Source organism: Eriocheir sinensis, chromosome 28 (genome assembly GCF_024679095.1).
Source record: "Eriocheir sinensis breed Jianghai 21 chromosome 28, ASM2467909v1, whole genome shotgun sequence".
NCBI lineage: Eukaryota > Metazoa > Arthropoda > Malacostraca > Decapoda > Varunidae > Eriocheir > Eriocheir sinensis.
The window spans coordinates 18,934,873-18,956,308 of record NC_066536.1 but is presented as its reverse complement, the minus strand read 5'-3'; the positions used below and the strand labels follow the sequence as shown (position 1 = coordinate 18,956,308).

The 21,436-nt window shown below is 39.9% G+C and overlaps 2 protein-coding genes across 2 annotated transcripts in view; one reads left to right on the top strand and one right to left on the bottom strand.

Annotated features, from left to right (window-relative positions):
• LOC127004688 (uncharacterized) overlaps positions 1 to 4,270 on the top strand; it is a 56,232-nt gene extending 51,962 nt beyond the window's left edge. The window contains exon 6 of the transcript XR_007757925.1: positions 4,046 to 4,270. The gene's annotated coding sequence lies outside the window, so the exon portion shown is untranslated. The remainder of the gene's footprint in view (positions 1 to 4,045) is intronic.
• Positions 1 to 21,436, bottom strand: part of LOC127004687 (gamma-butyrobetaine dioxygenase-like) — a 53,950-nt gene that overhangs the window by 1,508 nt on the left and 31,006 nt on the right. The window contains exons 5-10 of the mRNA XM_050872776.1: positions 15,401 to 15,596; positions 14,369 to 14,596; positions 14,068 to 14,198; positions 7,671 to 7,830; positions 6,103 to 6,233; positions 5,877 to 5,942 (exon numbers count right to left, since the gene is read on the bottom strand). Of these exons, the coding sequence (XP_050728733.1) occupies positions 5,877 to 5,942; positions 6,103 to 6,233; positions 7,671 to 7,830; positions 14,068 to 14,198; positions 14,369 to 14,596; positions 15,401 to 15,596 (912 nt within the window). The remainder of the gene's footprint in view (positions 1 to 5,876; positions 5,943 to 6,102; positions 6,234 to 7,670; positions 7,831 to 14,067; positions 14,199 to 14,368; positions 14,597 to 15,400; positions 15,597 to 21,436) is intronic.

The following is a 21,436-nucleotide window of genomic DNA, read 5'->3' as shown; positions in this document are numbered from 1 at the left end:
AGTCTTTAAAAATTGATTTTATCAAATACATTTTTTTGTAGTGGCATGATATAAAATTTGTATTTTTTTGTCAGTTTTTTTTTATGCACTTTTACTCAATATATATATTTGAACTTCATGTGTAAAATTTGAACTCTGAACCTTTGGCATATCTTTTTTTCTCATTTTTCAATGTAATTTGAAAATATTTTGCTTTATATTTAACACTTCAATTTTTCAAAATAACACTGTAAATAATTATTAAAAGCTCCCACCAACAACAAAAAAAGTTTTGGTCAACATAAAACCACCAGTCAAATTAACCCCAGATGATGGTAGTTTTTATTTGTTAAAAATATTCCATCGTATGAAAATATGACAGGTCTATTTAATCAGTGAGACTAAAGAAAGGGACCTCAAGGTTATTCTAGAAGAGAAATTCATCAGTTTAAAAAAAATGGGAGTTATACAGGAAGTAGGAGTCATATGGGTACTTGACAAATGGAGAAATGCTTACAAACAAAGGCAACAAACAGATAAGACTTATTGGCATGTTTTCCTTTATGCAAATAAGGCTGGTTTGTGCTTACTGTAACAGTAACTTTAGTGAGACATGTTTTGGCTTTGTACAGCTTGATTGAGCTGTTGCTCACAGTCAACAGACTTGAGCTGCAAGTTAAGGAATGGTCTCATCTAAGATAAGGCAACATTGATAATGGAGGACATTCGGCATGAAGTTTCTGCCATGATGGCAACATATGAAACATTCAAGAAATATAATTAAATTTTTAACTGCCAGAGAAAAGTTAGAAAAAATGACCCTAAAGTTGGCAGTATATCTTCTGCTTGAAACCTAAACACTGTATGGTAGCATGTCATTTTGACATACAAAAAAAAGTGGAAAAAAATAGTCAAGTTGGCAGTGTGCCATCTGTTGGAGACCCACACTCAGCTTTCCAGCCTTACTTCTGCCCCTGGAAGGGATGCATCTCTCTTATTTGTTCACAAGTCAGACAAAGTGTTGCTCACTTTTCAAGTGTTTTAAGTGAATATCGTGAATCATTACTTCTGCTCATGGAACCATGGCTCCTTAGGAAGGAAGGGGATGATATTGTAAGCTCTAAGCCTTTAGGATAAGCTGAGAGTTGTGTCAAGAATGAATGAATGGTGAGGCCTCCATGCACTTGGTGAGCATCAAGTTCAGTATGAAATATTGCACCTTTTGCAGCATCATGAACAAAAACCTGGTGTTCTTGACCCCCAGCCCATTCTTAAGACTGTTTTTCACCTCACCCGTGATCCGCCAGAGCCCTCTTTCTTGCTCGTATGACTAGATGAACCAACACTTCCTCAATTTGTCACTCATTAAGGACAATACACATTAATTTAGTCACAATTACGAGATCTACAGTTCATTAATGGAGAGGCGGTGGCTGAATGGATAGCGCGACAGCGCTGCGTTCAGGATGACGCGAGTTCAGTCCCCGCCCAGTGCCACCAAGCTGGGATTTTTCAGCCGCCACCGAGTGGCTTAAAATAGTGCGCCTCTCTCCCACTGAGCTCTATACACATGGAGGGGTTATCTCCCCCGTCAGTGTTCGGCCGCCGGCTGCTATATTGAATGACCCGCACTTGGCGCCTCCACCATAGAAATTGAATGGGACCTCTGTAGTTATTTTGTTTTCTTTGTCTCACTCATTCCACATTCGCTTATTCCAAGGACTCATTCCACACGCATTCATTCCACTAACACTCATTCCACAAACACTCATTCCACAAACACTCATTCCACACGCACTCATTCCACAAACCCTCATTCCACAAACACTCATTCCACACGCACTCATTCCACAAACACTCATTCCACACACACTCATTCCACACACACTCATTCCACACACACTCATTCCACAAACACTCGTTTCACACGCACTCATTCCACAAGCACTCATTCCACAAACACTCATTCCACACACACTCATTCCACACACACTCATTCCACACACACTCATTCCACACACACTCATTCCACAAACACTCATTCCACAAACACTCATTAAACACACACTCATTCCACAAACACTCATTCCTTAAAGACTCATTCGACAAATATTCACTCCACACGCACTCATTCGACAAATATTCACTCCACACGCACTCATTCGACAAATATTCACTCCACACGCATTCATTCCACAAACCTTCATTCCACAAATACTTATTCCACATGCACTCATTCCACAAATACTTATTCTACATGCACTCCTTCCACAAGCACTCATTCCAAAAATACTTATTCCACTCGCACTTATTCCTTAAAGACTCATTCGACAAATATTCACTCCACATGCATTCATTCCACAAACCTTCATTCCAAAAATACTTATTCCACACGCACTCATTCCACAAACCCTCATTCCACAAATACTTATTCCACACGCACTCATTTCACAAGCACTCATTCCACAAATACTTATTCCACATGCACTCATTCCACAAATACTTATTCTACATGCACTCCTTCCACAAGCACTCATTCCAAAAATACTTATTCCACACGCACTCATTCCACAAACCCTCATTCCAAAAATACTTATTCCACACACACACTCATTTCACAAGCACTCATTCCACAAATACTTATTCCACAAGCACTCATTCCACAAGTACTCATACCACACATCCCCTCCACACACACATAAATACATACATGCATACCGTACACACACACACACACACTGCCCGATGGCTCAGTGGTAGAGCTTAGGGTTTCCACCTTTGGGGACGCGAGTTTGATCCACGCTGCTCACGCAGATTTTTTCATATATATATATATATATATATATATATATATATATATATATATATATATATATATAGATATATATATATATGTATATATATGTATATATGATAAGTTTGTGGATGTATGAATTTATGTAATATGAATGCACATATATCTCTTTCTATGACTTGCACTTCATCTATTAATTTGAACTTCAACTTTTTAATTTGAAATTCAACTTTTTTAATCTGAAATTCAACTTTTTCAATTTGAATTTCAACTTTTTTTATTTGAATTTCAACTTTTTAAATTTGAATTTCAACTTCTATTTTGAAATTCAACTTTTTTAATTTGAATTTCAACTTTTTTAATTTGAAATTCAACTTTTTTAATTTGAAATTCAACTTTTTAAATTTGAATTTCAACTTTTTTGATTTGAATTTCAACTTTTTAAATTTGAATTTCAACTTTTTAAATTTGAATTTCAACCTTTTAAATTTGAATTTCAACTTTTTTAATTTGAAATTCAACTTTTTTAATTTGAGGGTGAAAAGGTGTAGTTCATCCTCGCACTCGGGCAGTGTGTAAACAGCTTGGTGTGGTAGTTAAAAAAAACCACAAAACACGTAAACAGTGCAATGCAGCACGTAAACATTGGCAAATAAACAGACGGGGGAAGGAAATGTACGTAATTTTTCAGTTTTGTCACGAAAATTACAATAATTTCTCTGTTTTAGGTGTAAACAATGACATTCCAGTGCAAACAATGCGTTTTTTTTTTTTTTTTTATATACGTTCAGTAAAGGGGCCATAAGTCACATATGCTCAATTTGACACCAAAAATTACAACTTTTTCACAAATATTTCATGCAAACAAGAAGCAAACAACACTTGGAAATCATTTTTTGGGGGGTTTCTTGGTTGGTAATGATACCACGCACTCACATATCATGCAATTTTTTTCTTCTTCAAAATTTGATGTTTTTGGTGGTGTAAACAATTGTCATGGGTGTAAACAATCACCATTTGTGCACTTCTTCAATGGGTAAGGATAGCCAAACAACGGTATAACTCATACGTCATTTTTACCTCTTCATTTCATATGTATCACGTAAACAATTCGCTGTTTATGATGTAAACAATGATGTTTGCCATTGTACCCCATATATTGCTACAATACACTTAGTCAAAAAATGGAATGATGTTTTTTCATAAAAAATGTACAATAATCTACTAAATTTAGATGTAAACAACCTGTAAACAGCTTTTTTTTTTTTTCAGGCCAGCCAACTCTGCAAACAAACAGTGTTCTGCACTAATACCGTTTCACGGAAAAAAGCGCATGTTTCCCGCATACGTGCCCCACTTGTTTGTGCAAACAACCAAAATATTTTGTGTAAACAAAGTGATACTGTGTATATATATGAGCCCAGCATTATATAAACAGCTTTGTGAGTGTGTGGTACGTCCTGGCGTGCAGAGAAGTGCCAATAAATTGGGGGCAAACTACCTGCGTTTACACCCCCCACCCATAGCTGGGCGTTATCGCGATAAGTTATTGCGTACTTTATCGCTGATAACAAAATCGGATTATCGACCATCCGCTACTTATTTAAATATATATCGGTATCTTCGTTACTTTTGTAACCAAACTAGCGATAATCGCTACTTTTTTTCCGCCTCTCAGAAAAAAACGTTGTCTCCCTACTGCATGCGTCTGGCGCCCGGTGTTGTATGAAAAAACTTCGGGGTATGAAATATCTTCGGTGATGAGATTTCATGCTTAGATCATGAAAATTAAAACACTAGGTTATTTTTTTTTAATGCTACTCAACAATCAATATATCATAGAGAAAAATTATTTAACTTTGCCCAAAAAATGATTATTCACTGCCTCAAATTTGATATTCCATATTCGTTTGTGACCATGCCATGATACTGAAGGCACCCGGTGTTGTGTTATTTGGTGTCCCATCGTCAAAAGCTGGCGCTTTTGTTTACAAACACTGGTGTCTCGTGAACTGCTCAGATCATTAAGTGTAGACCTGTTCAGTCTCACAATGCTTTTTTTAACACATTAAGAGTTGCTGGAAAGCTGAATCAAACATACAGTACCACCATCCTCGCTGTTTCTAGAACGACGTACACTCTGTACATATAAATACAACTCGTACAGAGTGTCGTTCTAGAAACAGCAAGGATGGTGGTAGTGGTACTATATGTCTGATTCAGCCTTCCTGCAACTCTTAATTACGGTTTAATAGCTTTGTGAGACTGTACAGGTCTACGCTTGCTGGTCTGAGCATGCACCGTTCACGAGAGACCAGTGTTTGTAAACAATTTTTGACGGTGGGGACGCCTGATAACACAACACCGATTCAGGCATTTTTAGTATTACCGTTCATATGTACGTGTCAACGTGTGGTTTTAAGGTTTTGTAAGTTTCCTTAAATACAGATAATGAAAATTTGAATTCATCAATGTTGTTCTATCCAAAATATCAATATAGTATCGTTTTCGCCTATCGGACTTATTGCTAGCTAGTATCGGAATTGTGGATTTACATCGGGTATCGGTTATCGCCTATATTTGTGTCTCTAGTTAACGAATATCGGTTATCGCCGTTAAGATTTTTCATTATCAGTTATCGGTTATCGGGAATAAGGTTTTCTGTTATCGTGCCCAGCTATGCCCCCACCCCACCCCACCCCAGTCTTCTTCATTGTCTGTGTACCAGTCAAACAAGACCGCCATCTTGAAGTCCAAGGAATGTACTTTCATATGCTGTTTGGTTTATTGATCTAGGTTAAGTAGTTTTTTTTTAATTTATTTATTTATTATTATTTTTTTTTTTTTGGCGAATATTTTCCCAAGGGCAACTTTTGCCCAATTATTCCAGGCTGCAGCACAAGACTGCTGAAATATGCCAGGGGTTAAGGGGTTAATGCTGTAAGCTAACATGATAATTGCTTTTATTTATCATATTGTTTGGGGGAAGGCCACTCTTCTGTCAGCAAAGTGGTCGAGTGAAAGGCCTCTGTCCCAGTAATACTGACTTAAAGAGACTGTACTGCACTGTTAAATTCTAGTGACCAACAAGATCCCTACTTACTTGGCCTGGAGCAAATCATATTTGGAGAGGGCTTCATCCATGTCAACATAGCAGCCAACAAGGTGTCTGAAGAAAATGTATCAGCATTAAAATCCCATTCCTCTGCTCACTAATAAAAATATAATAAAGATGCAATGGCCTATAGGGATTGTCAGCAGATTTAGACTTGAGTAAAAGACCTTTGTCATTACTCCATTCAGTTAATGAGTAATACAAGACTTCTCACCTATCCACTTTGGTAGGATTAAAGGCAGTACGACCATGAAGGACCCTGCGATTGTTGAAAGCCACTAGGTCACCTGGTACCATGCTGAACTCTAGACTGCTTGAAAGGTCACGAAGCTTGTCTGAGAAGAGCTGTAAAAAATCATTCCATAATTGTTTGTTTATGATATACTGATCATCATTCATGATGATGATGATGATGAATGATGCTAGACTTACATGATCACATCAGCTGAGTTGGGGTCAGTAGAAACTTTGGTTCATAAGCTATGAAGAAGAGCCCTGCTGACTTGTAATACTAAGGTGAAATGAGTTTGTGAGTGATCCCATCCAACATCGCTTTCCCCATAGATCAGTGGTTCCCAACTTTTTTTTCAAACATTTTTTTAAACATGACCGTGACCCCACTAGTTTAATTGTATACATATGTGTTATTATGATATAATAACACTATGTTTGATATTTTGAGGTCTTGGCGATCCCAGGGTTGGGAAAGGGTGCCACAGATAAATTGACACCCGGAGTGACTTTGAAAAGGAGATAATTCAAGCCAAAAAAATAATGAATTTAAAGCTAAACTTGATAAACTGAGCTCTGGAGAGGAAATTCTATGAGTGTAACTCACTGTCTGAATATCACAACTAGGTAAATATACTCATACGCATAATATGGACAATGAAAAAAAGGGAAAAAAGTACATATATGTACATGTAGTCTGTGAGTTATGATGTGCTGGCCCCACCCCAGCCAGGCTGGGGTTGAGGTGGGGCGCACAAGGAATGAAGTGTGTGTGGCACACTTTTCCTTCAGTTGCCCTTGGAACACAAGCTGCAAGTACTACTCACACTGCAGTTGATAGTTGCTACTCTACCATTTTATATGCTTATAGTCTGCTGTGCAAGCTTATTGCTAAATCTAGCAGCTGCCAGTTGGCTAGCAAAATGACATCCCACAACATCAGCCCCCTTACAATATTCTTGCAGCAGCTATTATAGTCTACTGTTTATTGGAAACAGCAATCATAGTTGAACAAAACATTCACAGAAAATAAGAAGATGCAGCAGAGCCTGCAGAGGTGACACTGGCTAGTCATATAACTATAACATTTCCTTTACTTACAAACACTGTCCCCTGACCAACACAATGCCCAACAAAATGACTTGGTGGGGCATTTGGCTAATGCCGCCATCTTGGCAAAACTCGGTAGCTCAATTCTATAATGTTGCACAATGTTGTGTGGCCAAAGGGTCAACCATTTGCAGGATTGTGGCAAGATGGAGTTATGAGGACAGAGGCAGGTTTGCTGGGAGGGTAAGAGGTGTGCAACTGCCAATCTATCCCTGGCAGGACATTTCAATATTTTTTATTATTTAATGTAAATTTTGACTTGCAACCAGCCTGTCAGTAGCAAACTCCATCATAACTCAAGTACTATATACCTGTATATGAATGATATGACAGTAAATCACTTTTATTCAATAACAAATACAATGTCTTAATCCATCTGAAGGTGCTCTTGGCAACTGATGAGTGACCAAGGCAAGCATGCCATACAAAGGTTTCCCTCACCTTGTAAGCATGGTAGAAGGGTATCACCACATGGGTGGGAGCTTGGAGGGGCTTCATGGTGCGGTTGTTGTAGTGCACCTCAATCACGTCTCCATCTGAATTTGTGCACAGGACAGGCCACACTGCAGAGTACTGCTGCCCCTCATTTGTCACTGAAAATCTATTAAGAAGATTGATATCTTTGTAAATGATCTAGTAAGGTGTCACCAGCTTTTTGAAGTGCAACAAATATCTGGATCTAGATCTGGACAATACTGCGCAGGGCACCTGTATAGGTGCATAACACGCATATTTGTGTTGGCTGTTGGGGGGACAGGGGAGCCGAGTGTGCAGGGAGGGAAGTGAATCCAGTGTAGTTGTTAGTGTTGGTGTGTTGTGGTGACAAGAGAGTATGTATTTGTTTTCTGAATGAGTCTACTGTACCTCAATCTAAAATCTGTTGAGGGAGGCTGTTCCAGTCATGTATGGTGTGTGGAAAGTATGAGTGCTTGTATGCGTCAGTGTTAGTGTGATATGTTTGGTATTTATGGATGTGTGTGTTACGAGTACGTTGACTGTTTGTCTTATGTAGGTATGTTTGTGGGTCAATGTCAATGTGAGTGTTTGTGATCTTGTACATAGGTGTAAGTCTGTGTGCTTGTCTGCGTATGTGAAGAGGTTCCATGTTTATCTGTTGTTTGATCCGTGTTGTGATTCCAGGTGTTCGAGTGTAATTGTTTGTAATGAACCTAGCCGCCTTGGTGTTGATTTGTTCTAACCGATCAATGTTTCTGTGTGTGTGAGGATCCCACACCGTGGAGCAGTATTCCAGTGTGTCATAAGCTATGTGTTTAATGTCAGGTGTGCAGTTATGTAAATTCCTCCTCAGGAACCCCAGTGTTCTGTTGGCTGTGGCACTGATATGGTCTATGTGAGTGTTGAATTTCAAGTTAGTTGAGAGATGGATACAAAGGTACTTGTGTGTGTGAACCGATTCTAAATCTGAATTGTGGAGAGTGTAATAGCCTTTTCCATTTAGCGTAACCCGTTTCTGGGTCATGATCTGTAGAGTCCCTTGATAGATAGAGTCCCGACAGCCTAAGATTTGGACGCCATTATTGGCCCTGTCTTCGCCGCGAGACTGTGTGCTAGTGTTTGAAAAGCGCGGTGAAAACACAGGGCCAATAATGGCGTCCAAATCTTAGGTTGTCGGGACTCTGTGAGGGACTCTACAGATCACGACCCAGAAACGGGTTACGCTAAATGGAAGAGGCTATAAATGTGATGGATGAGGTTGTGCACTCTGGTGAATCTTAATAGTTTGCATTTGTCTGGTCGGAAGTGCATTTGCCAGGTGTGTTCCCACCGCTCGAGGGCGTTCAAGTCGTTTTGTAGTAGTCTGCAGTCATCAGTAGTCTTTACTGCTCTAAACAGTAAACTATCGTCGGCAAATAGTCTAGTGGAAGAGTTAGGCGTTGACAGTGGAATATCGTTAATGTACAGGAGGAAAAGAAGGGGACCTAGAACGGTGCCTTGTGGGACACCTGAAGAAACAGGGACAGTGTCAGATGAAGATCTGTCAAGAAGAACACGTTGAGTCCTGTTAGTAAGAAATGCAGTGATCCAGTGAAGAATAGGTCCTGAAATACCGTAGTATTTCAATTTTAATGTCAGTCTTTTGTGCGGGACTTTGTCGAAGGCTTTGGCAAAATCTAAAACAATAGTGTCAACTTGTTTAATGTCACGTCGATCAAGTGGCCTCGTAATGTCGTAATATGTTGTTATGAGTTGCGATTCACATGAGCGTTTAGGTCGAAAGTCGTGTTGTGAGTCAGTAAGGATGTTGTTTGTGTCAAGGTGATTCATTAAGTGTTTGTGTCTAATGTGTTCGAAAATTTTACATGGAATCGATGTTAGTGAGATGGGGCGATAATTGGCTGGGTCAGTCCGGTCACCTGGCTTAAATAAAGGATCAATATTTGCCAAAAGCCAGTCAGAGGGTAATGAGGTGGATGATAGTGATTGGATGAATATGGCCTGAAGGATGGGGGCAAAGGTTTTAAGGATGAAGGCGGGAATGTTGTCAGGGCCAGTGGATTTAGCTATGTCAAGTCCTTCTAGTAATTTCTGTATTCCGTTAGTCGTGATGTCAAGGGGGGCTATGGGGGGGAATGGGCTGTGTGCCATGTTTGGTGTCAGGTTGTTTTCTTGTGTGTATACCGATTGGAACTGTGTGTTGAGTATTTGTTCTTTGTGTTGTGGTCTGGTTACTAATGTATTAGTGTTGTCTTTAAGTGATGTAATCGTGTTAGTGTCATGTTTGCGTATCTTAACACGTTGCCTGTGACTGGCATCGCGGCGAACTCTCCAGTACTGTGATCTAAGTAATTTGCCCTCACTTCAGTGCAGCTCAACCCAGGGGGGCAGCATGAGCCAAGCATAACTGGCACCACTATGAAAAATTGCCTGCGCCCTGACGGGCTTGGGCCGACCACCAGGCCCATGAAGAAAGCCTACCGGTGCTATAGACGGAGATGTAAAAAAAAAAAAAAAAAAAAAAAAAAAAAAAAAAAAAAATCTGAAAAGATGTGACTGATGAGGAGGAGGAAGAGGAGGACTTTGTTGATGATTTAGCTGTATCACCTTTTTGTAGTTGCAAAAACGTGACAGCAACACAGCATTCCTTTCCATTCCCAGGAAAGGAAGAACTCTGTGTGAGAGCTTCATCATCAGAATGGAAGATTTGGCCAACATTACTAGTGTTTATCAATACGATATAAGATCTATGAAGTTCACCATTGATTGATTTCTTGTCATAGTTTGTTCAGCAGATTATATAAGGAATTTCACACAAAAAAAAGGAAATTTGACAAAAAACATCACTGAAGCCTAGCCAGGAAATTCCATTTATGAAAGCGCTATTTGCATTATTTGTTTTAGGAAAGTTTTCCATGTTCTTTTGAATGAAAAAAAATAGAAGATAATATATATTTTTATATGTATCATGAAAATGTCAAACAAAAATAAGGTCTTTTTTGTATTATTTTTTTATATAAATGAAATAATGAAATATTATCAATATTACTTATCTATCATTTTTCTATGGCCACCTACACCTGCTGACTACTGTAATTTAACTATAATCCAATTCCTTTCAATAATATAAAGAAAACATGACATATATGAAAGCAAATTTACCACCCACCGGTGGGTCATATCGCAACATATAAAAGAAGCTGATGACCCACCGGTGGGTCGCATCGCAGGTAACGTGTTAAAGAATTTGAAAAAGTTTCCTTTGTGATTTCTTACGTTGTCTGCGAGGTAAGTTGGTATGTGTTTGTGTTCCGCTACTTTTATGTTTTTGGCAAATGTCTTTTGGTGGTTTTTGTAGGCAGTCCAATTATCTGTTGTGTTGTATGTCTGCGCGCGTCTGTAGAGTCTTTGTTTCTTGCGATGTTGTCTGCGTAGATCCCTGGAAAACCAGGGAAGTGTGTACCTACTAGAAAGTGGTTTTTGTGGTATGTGTCTGTTAATTGAGGCATGTATTTTGTGTTTCAGGTTGTTCCAGTTGGTGGAAGGAGGTCTTGTGTGTGGGTCTGTCGCAAAAAAGTCAGTGTTGAAGGCAGTTAGGTCTTGTTTGATCATGTCTAGGTCAGCCCTTGAAAAAAGGAAAATCTGTCTGGGTCTCTGTTTATGTCTAATCGGTCGGAGGTCAGCGTCAACAATGAGTATGTCATGGTCACTAAGTCCTGGAACAATCTGAGTGTTTGTTATGTTAAGAATGTTGTTGGTGAGAAAAAGGTCAAGTGTGTGTGCCGAGGTCAAAGGGCCACCGTGGCCACCGGGGCGTGTTACAGTATGTGTTCGTGTTGGCTGGAGTACTGTTTGTGAGAGTGAAAATGTTTTTATAATGTCAATGAATGTGTCGTGTAGTTGGCGTCTGTTCGTGTGGGGAATAATGGGGTTGGGGGCGTCAGCATCGGGAGGGTCAAATGGGGATATTGCAGTCCAGTCGATGTTGGGGAGGTTGAAATCACCTGTGATCCAGATGTGTTTGTCTGCCTGTATGCGTGAAAAAGAAATTTGAAGGTTGTGTAAATAGTCTGTATTAGTAGAAGGCGGTCTGTAAAAAGCAGCAATAAGAAGAGATTTACAGTTGAAGGTTTGTAACTGGGCCCAGGTGATTTCGCAGTCTGTGTCAAGGTCAGGCCTAAGTTTAACACAAAGACCCGGCTTGGTGGCGATGATAACACCGCCACCTTTGCCGAGGTCTGTCGGGCGGTCCTTACGAAAGTCATACTAAATGGGGGAGGGAAAAGCTCACTACTGTCAACATCAGAAGTCAACCAAGTCTCAGTCCCTACTATTATGTCTGGGTTATGTGTGGTGATTAGGTGTTGTAATTGGGCTATTTTGTTTTTGATACTACGGAAATTAATTGTTAAAGTCAGAGGGAAGTATGGTTATGACGTGGTGGTAGTGGAAGTGAAGGGAGAGGCGAGGATAGTGAAGATACAGAAGAAACGGGAGGGGGTGAAGAAGTAGAGGAGGGAGGTGAAACAGGTGATGAACAAGGGGAAGAAATGGAAATAGGAACTGGGGAAAGAGAACTAAGGGTAGGATCGGGGGAGGGTGATAGGGCAGACCTGGGTGTGTTAGTAGCTGTGGTGAGAGGTGAGTGACGGGTCAAGTCTGGCGTACGGAGGGAACGCACCTGTCTGTGGGTGTTTATGGGACTAGGTGTGAAAAATGGAGCCGGGTTATGAGAGGTGAGAGGTGTTGAATGTTTGGGGTTCAAGAGGAGGTGTTGTGTGCCAGGGTTGTCTGTGTTATGTTGATATAGCGTGTCGAAGGAATTGAACAGTGGAATAGGAGGATCAGCTGAGAAGGATGAGGATGAGAAATTAGGTACGCCACATCTAATGCTGATCCACGAGATGCTATTGTCAACCAATCCAGCGTAAGTAGGCGTGAAAGAACCGATACAGCTGACGTGGTACCTACCAGCCAGCATGCTCGGATCTATCACGACACGAATCACACTGGATGGCCCTCTGCCCCCACCTCACCGCCTTGCTACAAAGTTGGCAAGGATACTTGGGGTTATAAGGGCCAGAGTTGACCATAGCGCCCGTGTCTCCACATAGAAGCAGCAAGAAAAGGATGGTGTGCCGTTTGTGTGCTTTTGTATCATTGTTTGTGTGCTGTTCGAAATACTGAACCACGGTGAGCGAAAACGATTGTTGTGTGTGAGTGCTTGTTTGTAGTTGTCGTGGGTGTGTTGTTTGTTTCAAATGTGTTAATGTATGTAGTATAAGTGCTATGAGTGTAACTGTGGTGATAAGGAAGGCACTGTGTATGCAAGCATTACGTTTTTCTTGTTTTACCTTCCTTGAGCGTGCACGGTGGTGTTATGTTGTCAGCCACCTAGATGCAGTAACACACACACACACACTTTCATATATTATTTTCTCTCTTTCCAGATGGTCTTCCCACTGTCTTTTAACTGTGAGAAGATAATTAAAAGAAAGTGGGTAGACCATCTAGAAAGAGAAAATAATATATGAAAGTCAATTTAGATTCAGACAAGGTAAATCTTGTGTTACAAATTTAATGTTTTTACTCAAGAGTAAGAGGCTCTTTATCTCATCAGCTCTCTTCCTCTTACTGATAGTCTTCTACCTCTTAAATTCCGCCACCATGTTGCCTCTATCTTCTATCAATATTTTCACGCTGACTGCTCTTCTGAACTTGCAAACTGTATGCCTCCCCCCCTTCCGCGGCCTCGCCGCACACGACTTTCTACTCAAGCTCATCCCTTTACTGTCCAAATCCCCTACGCACGAGCTAATCAGCATCTTCACTCTTTCATCCCTCATGGTGGTAAACTCTGAAACAAGCTTCCTTCATCTGTATTTCCTCCTGCCTACAACTTGAACTCTATATTAAGAGGAGGGTATCAGAACACCTCTCCTTTCAAAATTGACCTATCTTTCGGCCACTCCTCTTACCTCTTTTGTAGGAACAGTGAGTAGCGGGCTTTTTTTTTTTTTCCATTACAGTTTCCTTTTTTTTTTGCCCTTGAGCTGTTTCCTCTATTGTAAAAAAAAAAAAAAAAAATATATTGCAGGAGAGACAGATGGGCGAATTGCATATTTTTGGAACTAGAGAAGGCATTTGATAAAGTTTCATACAAAGAAACTGCTGTGGAAATTAGAAAATAGAGGAGGATTGGGGAGAAAAATGACAGAATCGATGAAAAATTACCTGACAAACAGAAATGAGAACCATGTTGAAAGATGAACAATCAGATTGGAAAAAACTCTAGCGGAATGCCACAGGGATCAGTGTTAGTGCCAATAATGTTGTAAATATACATAAATGCAGCATTTTCATTCCCACTGCACTGACTCACCGAACTGGTGTGGAGGTGAGAACATGGAAGGCTGCTGGTTCATTTTCTTCCAGCCACTGAGCAATTCGAAAGCCATCAGCAAAGAAGGAGCGGCCTCCAATGTCACCATCAGAAAGCTTCGGGTCATTAGCCTGTAAAATAAGCGGATGAAAATATTCATTAACAGAGAGAGAAATATAAATATAAATACGGCTGCTACTGATGATGGTATATTCAAATATAACTAATCATGACATTTTACTTGAGTAATGAGAAACCATTCTAATTGATTATTGGTTCATAAATGTCAGTCAGTGAGCACCTTGAGACAGTGGAGGAGCTGCATGCCTGGACTCTTCTCTCGATAATTCATGTCTGTGTGATGGGCCAGAGCCAGTCCACTGTAGGCCAGGTGGGCACCTTCTGTGGTTTTGTTGATGACATCAAAGGTTCGGCCATACTGGGTTTCCTTCACATAGGCAAATCGCTCCACTACCTCTGTGATCTTCTTTTCCTCTGTTGGTACTCCACGAAGGACTGCTACACCATACTGAGGAGGGGTGTTACTAAGGGAACTTTGACAGGATGGAAAGTAAATAGTGACTAATGGAAAGTAATTGTGTAATTTCAAACAAAGGGCAGGATTGAGTTGATTCAGTCTCTTAACAGATGACAGTCATAGTCTAGACCTGAATAAAAAGTTACCAGTTTTAGTATAACTAACTAACTTCAATTATAAAACATCAACTGCATATGGGTTAAAGTGACTATTTCTTGCATGAGTGTATATTAGCTACTAATGTCTCCTGAAAGCTCAAAAGTTTGTATCATCTTTCAAACTGTTACTCTTTGATGTTATCAGCAGGCCTCTGAGACATTGAACAGAAGAAAAGCAAAAATAAAATCCCTGCAGCAACAATGGTCTGTGGCAAATTACTGCCAAAATTTTCATAAGTGATGTCATATCCCTTTGGATATATTATACTCAACCTGGATAATGGAAAGTTTTACAAAAATATGAACACCCCAAATAATGAAGTTGCTGTACTTTTTTGCAATTGCTTTATGAACTGTAAATGATTAAAAAAAATATTATTATGACCAGGTTGAATACATTATATAATGGTTAATTAAAGGAAAACTTTGTAAACAGACAAAATAAATAAATAGATATTTGACCAAAGAGGAAGAAATTTGTTTTACAAAGTCATATGTAAATACAATTGACTTCTGCCATGGCCAAGCCCTCAATAGGAGTTCCTGGAGGGAACAAGGCATTAGAACTATACACTGGTAGATGAACAATTTTTATTTTATTTTTTTATTTATATTTATTTTTCATTTTAATGCTTACTTTATAAAATATGTCAAGCCACTGCCTGAGGCCACTATCACTTTCCATCATTTCAGTGTAAGACAACTCTGGAAAGTTTGACCAAATGGTGGTGCGATCCCACCGCTCTATCTCAGATCTTAGAGGCATGGTTTCCACATCCATGCTGTCACTCCCGAAGCTGTTGTGTATGAATGACTGTCCATACTTCAGCAACCTGTGAACGTGGCAATGAAACACTTACAGTAGAAATAAATTAAGCTGTGAATAACATCAGTAGAATGATAAGGGATTAAAATGGCAATTCTTCAGATCATAACAGTACATAAACTATTATAAAGCCACCTTAAAACCATTTGAAAAGGGACATTAACTAATATTATTTTCATAGTTCTGACATATTTTCATTTCAAGCTCAGAGAGAGAGAAAGAGAGAGAGATTTACATAGAATATTACATAGAAAATCAGACCACATGGTCCAGACTAGGTGATCTGTCCTTAAACCTAAGTAATTCTACATCAATCAGATAGCTCCAAAACTTTGCATTTCTTCTCTAGTTAACATATATATATATATATATATATATATATATATATATATATATATATATATATATATATATATATATATATATATATATATACCTAGAGAGAGAGAGAGAGAGAGAGAGAGAGAGAGAGAGAGAGAGAGAGAGAGAGAGAGAGAGAGAGAGAGAGAGAGATTTACATAGATTTACATAGAAAATCAGACCACACAGACCCCATGGTCCAGACTTGGTGGCCTGTCCTTAAACCTAAGTGATTTTACATTAATCAGAAGACTCAAAAACGTTGCATTTCTACTCTAGTTGATATTAAGTTGAAGGAAGTGACGGTCGAGCTTATTTTTGAAGGAGTCAATCGTGTTACACTGGACCACTGATGGTGGAAGCTTATTCCATTCTCGCACTACAACGTTGGTGAAGAAAAATTTGGTGCAGTCTGAATTTACTTGTCTACATCTGAGTTTTACGCCATTGTTCCTCGTGCGCAAAGTGTCATCGATCATAAACAATGTTGATCTGTCTACATTCGTGAAACCATTAAGTATTTTAAAACATTCGATCAGTTTTCCTCGGAGGCGACGTTTCTCAAGAGAGAACATGTTAAGGGTAGAAAGCCTTTCTTCGTAGGATTTGTTGCGCAAGGAAGGGATCATTTTCGTTGCCCGACGCTGAACACCTTCTAATTTAGCAATATCCTTTGCATGGTGGGTAGACCAAAACTGTACTGCATATTCCAAGTGGGGTCTGACTAAACTGTTGTAGAGCGGGAGTATTACATCTTTATTCTTGAATACAAAGTTTCTTTTAATGAAGCCCAACATTCTGTTCGCTTTATTTGCTGCATCGATGCATTGCTGTGAGAATTTGAGGTTTGACGCGATTTTGACCCTCAAGTCTTTGACGCATTGAACGCTTTTGAGTTTAACGCCGCGCATTTCATATTCGAACTTCTTATTCCTCGTTCCAACTTGAAGGACCTGGCACTTGTCTACGTTAAAGGGCATCTCCCATCTATCCGACCAAGCTGAAATTTTGTGCAAATCCTCTTGGAGGCTTTGCCTGTCTTCGTCAGTGAGAACCGAGTTACCAATCTTTGTGTCGTCTGCAAATTTATTAATGCGGTTATTGAGTCCAACATCCACGTCGTTGATGTAAATAATGAAGAGCACTGGGCCAAGGACCGAGCCCTGAGGGACGCCACTAGTGACAGGCGCCCACTCTGAGTTAAATCCGTCAATCACTACTCTTTGTTGTCTGTTGCTCAACCAATTCGCGATCCATTGGTTTACTTGACCGTCAATACCTATTTGCTTTAATTTGTAAAGTAATTTATGATGCGGGACTTTATCAAACGCTTTCTGGAAATCAAGATAGACTACGTCCAGTGATTTGGTTACGTCATAAACAGTGAAGAGGTCGTTATAAAAGGTTAATAGGTTTGATAGGCAGGATCTTTTGTTTCGGAAGCCATGTTGTGAGTCCCCAATCAATGAGTGGCTTTCAAGGTAACTCACAATTTTGTCTCTAATTATGCCCTCAAGTAGCTTACCTACAACCGAAGTTAGACTAATGGGCCTGTACGGGTAATTACTTTTTGTCTCCTTTCTTGAAAATCGGTGTCACGTTAGCCTTTTTCCAATCTGAAGGGACGATGCCTTGTCGCAAGGACATATTGAATACGGTTGTGAGGAGGAGAGTATTTCGCTCTTTGTTTCTTTCAGCAGAGTTGGATATACTTTGTCAGGTCCAGGACTTTTATTTGTTTTAAGTGAATGGAGAGCTTTAAGGACTTCATCGGTTGTTATTTCAAAATTAGGCAATGCATGCTCGAGATTTACAATAGTACTGGTGTTGGTGGTAGCGAGAGGAAGACTGTTAGTATTAAACACCGAGGAAAAGTAATTGTTTAAGAGGTTTGCAATGTGTTGGCTGTCAGTCACTAGTGCACCGTCGCTGTTTGTTAAAGGTCCAATACCACTTTTGATCGCCTTTCTGTTGTTTATGTAACAGAAGAAAGATTTCGGATTATTTTTACAGTTGGCTGCAATATTTTCTTCGTATCTACGCTTTGCCTGACCTACTAGTCTTTTTACTCGTCGCCTGGCATCATTATAAAGTCTAATGTTTTCGGGCGTGCTTTGTTCTTTCTTTAACCTGTAAAACAATTTTCTCTCATTGACTGATTGTTTAATTTCGCTATTAAACCACGGTGGGCTTTTATTAGTGTTAATTCGCTTCTCGCACAAGGGGACGAATGTGTTCTGCTGAGTGAGTAAGTGATTTTTAAGGCTTAGCCAGGCTTCATCTACGTTGCCGTCATCTGATAGTTGTATTTCTGTTAGTTTTTGTCGGATTTCAACGAAGTTAGCTCTTTTGATATTGGGCACCTTTACTTTATTTTCAGTCACTGATGATTGAGCTTTAATGTCGACGCGCATTAATTTATGATCGCAAGAACCGAGGTGTTCTCCTACCGTGACACTACTGACTAGGTTATCTTGGGTCGTTATAACAAGGTCAAGTATATTATTTTGTCGAGTTGGCTCAGAAACCATTTGGCTTAGATAATTTTCTTCTAGAAATTCGATCATTCTATGTGACTCGCCTTCTGTACCTGACAGTGTCGCCCAGTCGATATGGGGGAGGTTAAAGTCTCCTAATATCAGTGAGTCGCTGTTATTAAGTGACTGCCTTAAGACGCTGTACATTTCAAGGTCGTCATCGAGTGATTGCCCGAGAGGTCTGTAGGTGACAGATATATTTAAATTGACTTTTGCAATGTTTATTCGCACGCACAAATGTTCAACGTTACTGTTTCCCGGTGTTTTGTCAGTGGGTTGCAAATAGCTTTTGACATAAAGGGCGACGCCACCGCCTCTACGGTTTACACGATCTTTGTTGAAGAGTCTGTAGCCATCTATGTTGTATTCGGAACTTAAATCAATATTTGTGGTGTCGATAAATGTTTCGGTTATAGCAATTATGTCAAAATTTTCTGTTAAAGCAAGACATCTCAGTTCATCAAATTTGTTTCTTAGGCTACGCGCATTGAAACTAAGGATTTTTAAGTTATCTAGAGGCTTGGTAATAGAGGTGGTGGTACTTGCGGGATCACGGTTACGGGTTTGTTGCGATGCACGGCGTCTATTTACACGGGCGGGGTGGAGGGACGTGGCCGTGACTCGTTTTTTGCTCGGAGAGAGAGAGAGAGAGAGAGAGAGAGAGAGAGAGAGAGAGAGAGAGAGAGAGCGAGCATCCAAATTCTGGTTCACTTTGTCCAAGGGTGACCTGAAAACACACACACACACACACACACACACACACACACACACACACACACACACACACACACACACACACACACACACACACACACACACAAATACATGTTTAAGCTCCAGTATGTCAGGCAAAGCTTAGGTATGAAGAATATATTGCTGTCATCTGTAAAACTATTCTGAAGTCGTTCTCCAGGGACGGATTGCACCTGTCTCCCATCGGGGCAGCCAGATTCGGAAGGCTCCTCAACGACGCAGTACGTGACATCCGATCAAAAAACGAGTCTCAGCCACGTCCCTCCACCCCGCCCGTGTAAATAGACGCCGTGCATCGCAACAAACCCGTAACCGTAATCCCGCAAGTACCACCACCTCTATTACTAAGCCTCTAGATAACTTAAAAATCCTTAGTTTCAATGAGCGTAGCCTAAGAAACAAATTTGATGAACTGAGATGTCTTGCTTTAACAGAAAATTTTGACATAATTGCTATAACCGAAACATTTATCGACACCACAAATATTGATTTAAGTTCCGAATACAACATAGATGGCTACAGACTCTTCAACAAAGATCGTGTAAACCGTAGAGACGGTGGCGTCGCCCTTTTTGTCAAAAGCTATTTGCAACCCACTGACAAAACACCAAGAAACAGTAACGTTGAACATTTGTGCGTACGAGTAAACATTGCAAAAGTCAATTTAAATATATCTGTCACCTACAGACCTCCCGGGCAATCACTCGATGACGACCTTGAAATGTTCAGCGTCTTAAGGCAGTCACTTTATAACAACGACTCACTGATATTAGGAGACTTTAACCTCCCCCATATCGACTGGGCGACACTGTCAGGTACAGAAGGCGAGTCACATAGAATGATCGAATTTCTAGAAGAAAATTATCTAAGCCAAATGGTTTCTGAGCCAACTCGACAAAATAATATACTCGACCTTGTTATAACGACCCAAGCTAACCTAGTCAGTAATGTCACGGTAGGAGAACACCTCGGTTCTTGCGATCATAAATTAGTGTGCGTCGACATTAGAGCTCAATCATCAGTGGCTGAAAATAAAGTAAAGGTGCCCAATTTCAAAAGAGCTAACTTCGTAGAAATCCGACAAAAACTAACAGAAATACAACTATCAGATGACGGCAACGTAGAGGAAGCCTGGCTAAGCTTTAAAAATCACTTACTCACTCAGCAGAACACATTCGTTCCCTTGTGCGAGAAGCGAATTAACACTAATAAAAGCCCACCGTGGTTTAATAGTGAAATTAAGAACAAAGCACGCCCGAAAATATTAGACTTTATAATGATGCCAGGCGACGAGTAAAAAGACTAGTAGGTCAGGCAAAGCGTAGATATGAAGAAAATATTGCAACCAACTGTAAAAAATAATCCGAAATCTTTCTTCAGTTACATAAACAACAGAAAGGCGATCAAAAGTGGTATTGGACCTTTAACAAACACCGACGGTGCACTAGTGACTGACAGCCAACACATTGCAAACCTCTTAAACAATTACTTTCCTCGGTGTTTAATACTAACAGTCTTCCTCCCACTACCACCAACGCCAGTACTATTGTAAATCTCGAGCATGCATTGCCTAATTTTGAAATAACAACCGATGAGGTCCTTAAAGCTCTCCATTCACTTAAAACAAATAAAAGTCCCGGACCCGACAAAGTATATCCTATACTGCTTAAAGCCTTAAAGAAACAAAGAGCGAAATACTCTCCTCCCTCACTATCGTATTCAATATGTCCTTGCGACAAGGCATCGTCCCTTCGGATTGGAAAAAGGCTAACGTGACACCGATTTTTAAGAAAGGAGACAAAAAAATACCAGGTAACTACCGACCCATTAGTCTAACTTCAATTGTAGGTAAGCTACTCGAGAGCATAATTAGAGACAAAGTTGTGAGTTACCTCGATCGAAAGCCACTCATTAATTGGGGATTCACAACATGGCTTCCGTAACAAAAGATCCTGCCTGTCAAACCTACTGACCTTTTATAACGATCTCTTCTCAGTTTATGACGTAGCCAAATCATTGGACGTAGTCTATCTTGATTTCCAGAAAGCGTTTGAGAAAGTCCCACATCATAAACTACTTTATAAATTAAAGCAAATAGGCATTGACGGTCAAGTAAACCAATGGATCGCGAATTGGTTGAGCAACAGACAACAAAGAGTTATGATTGACGGCGCCGGTCACTAGTGGTGTCCCTCAG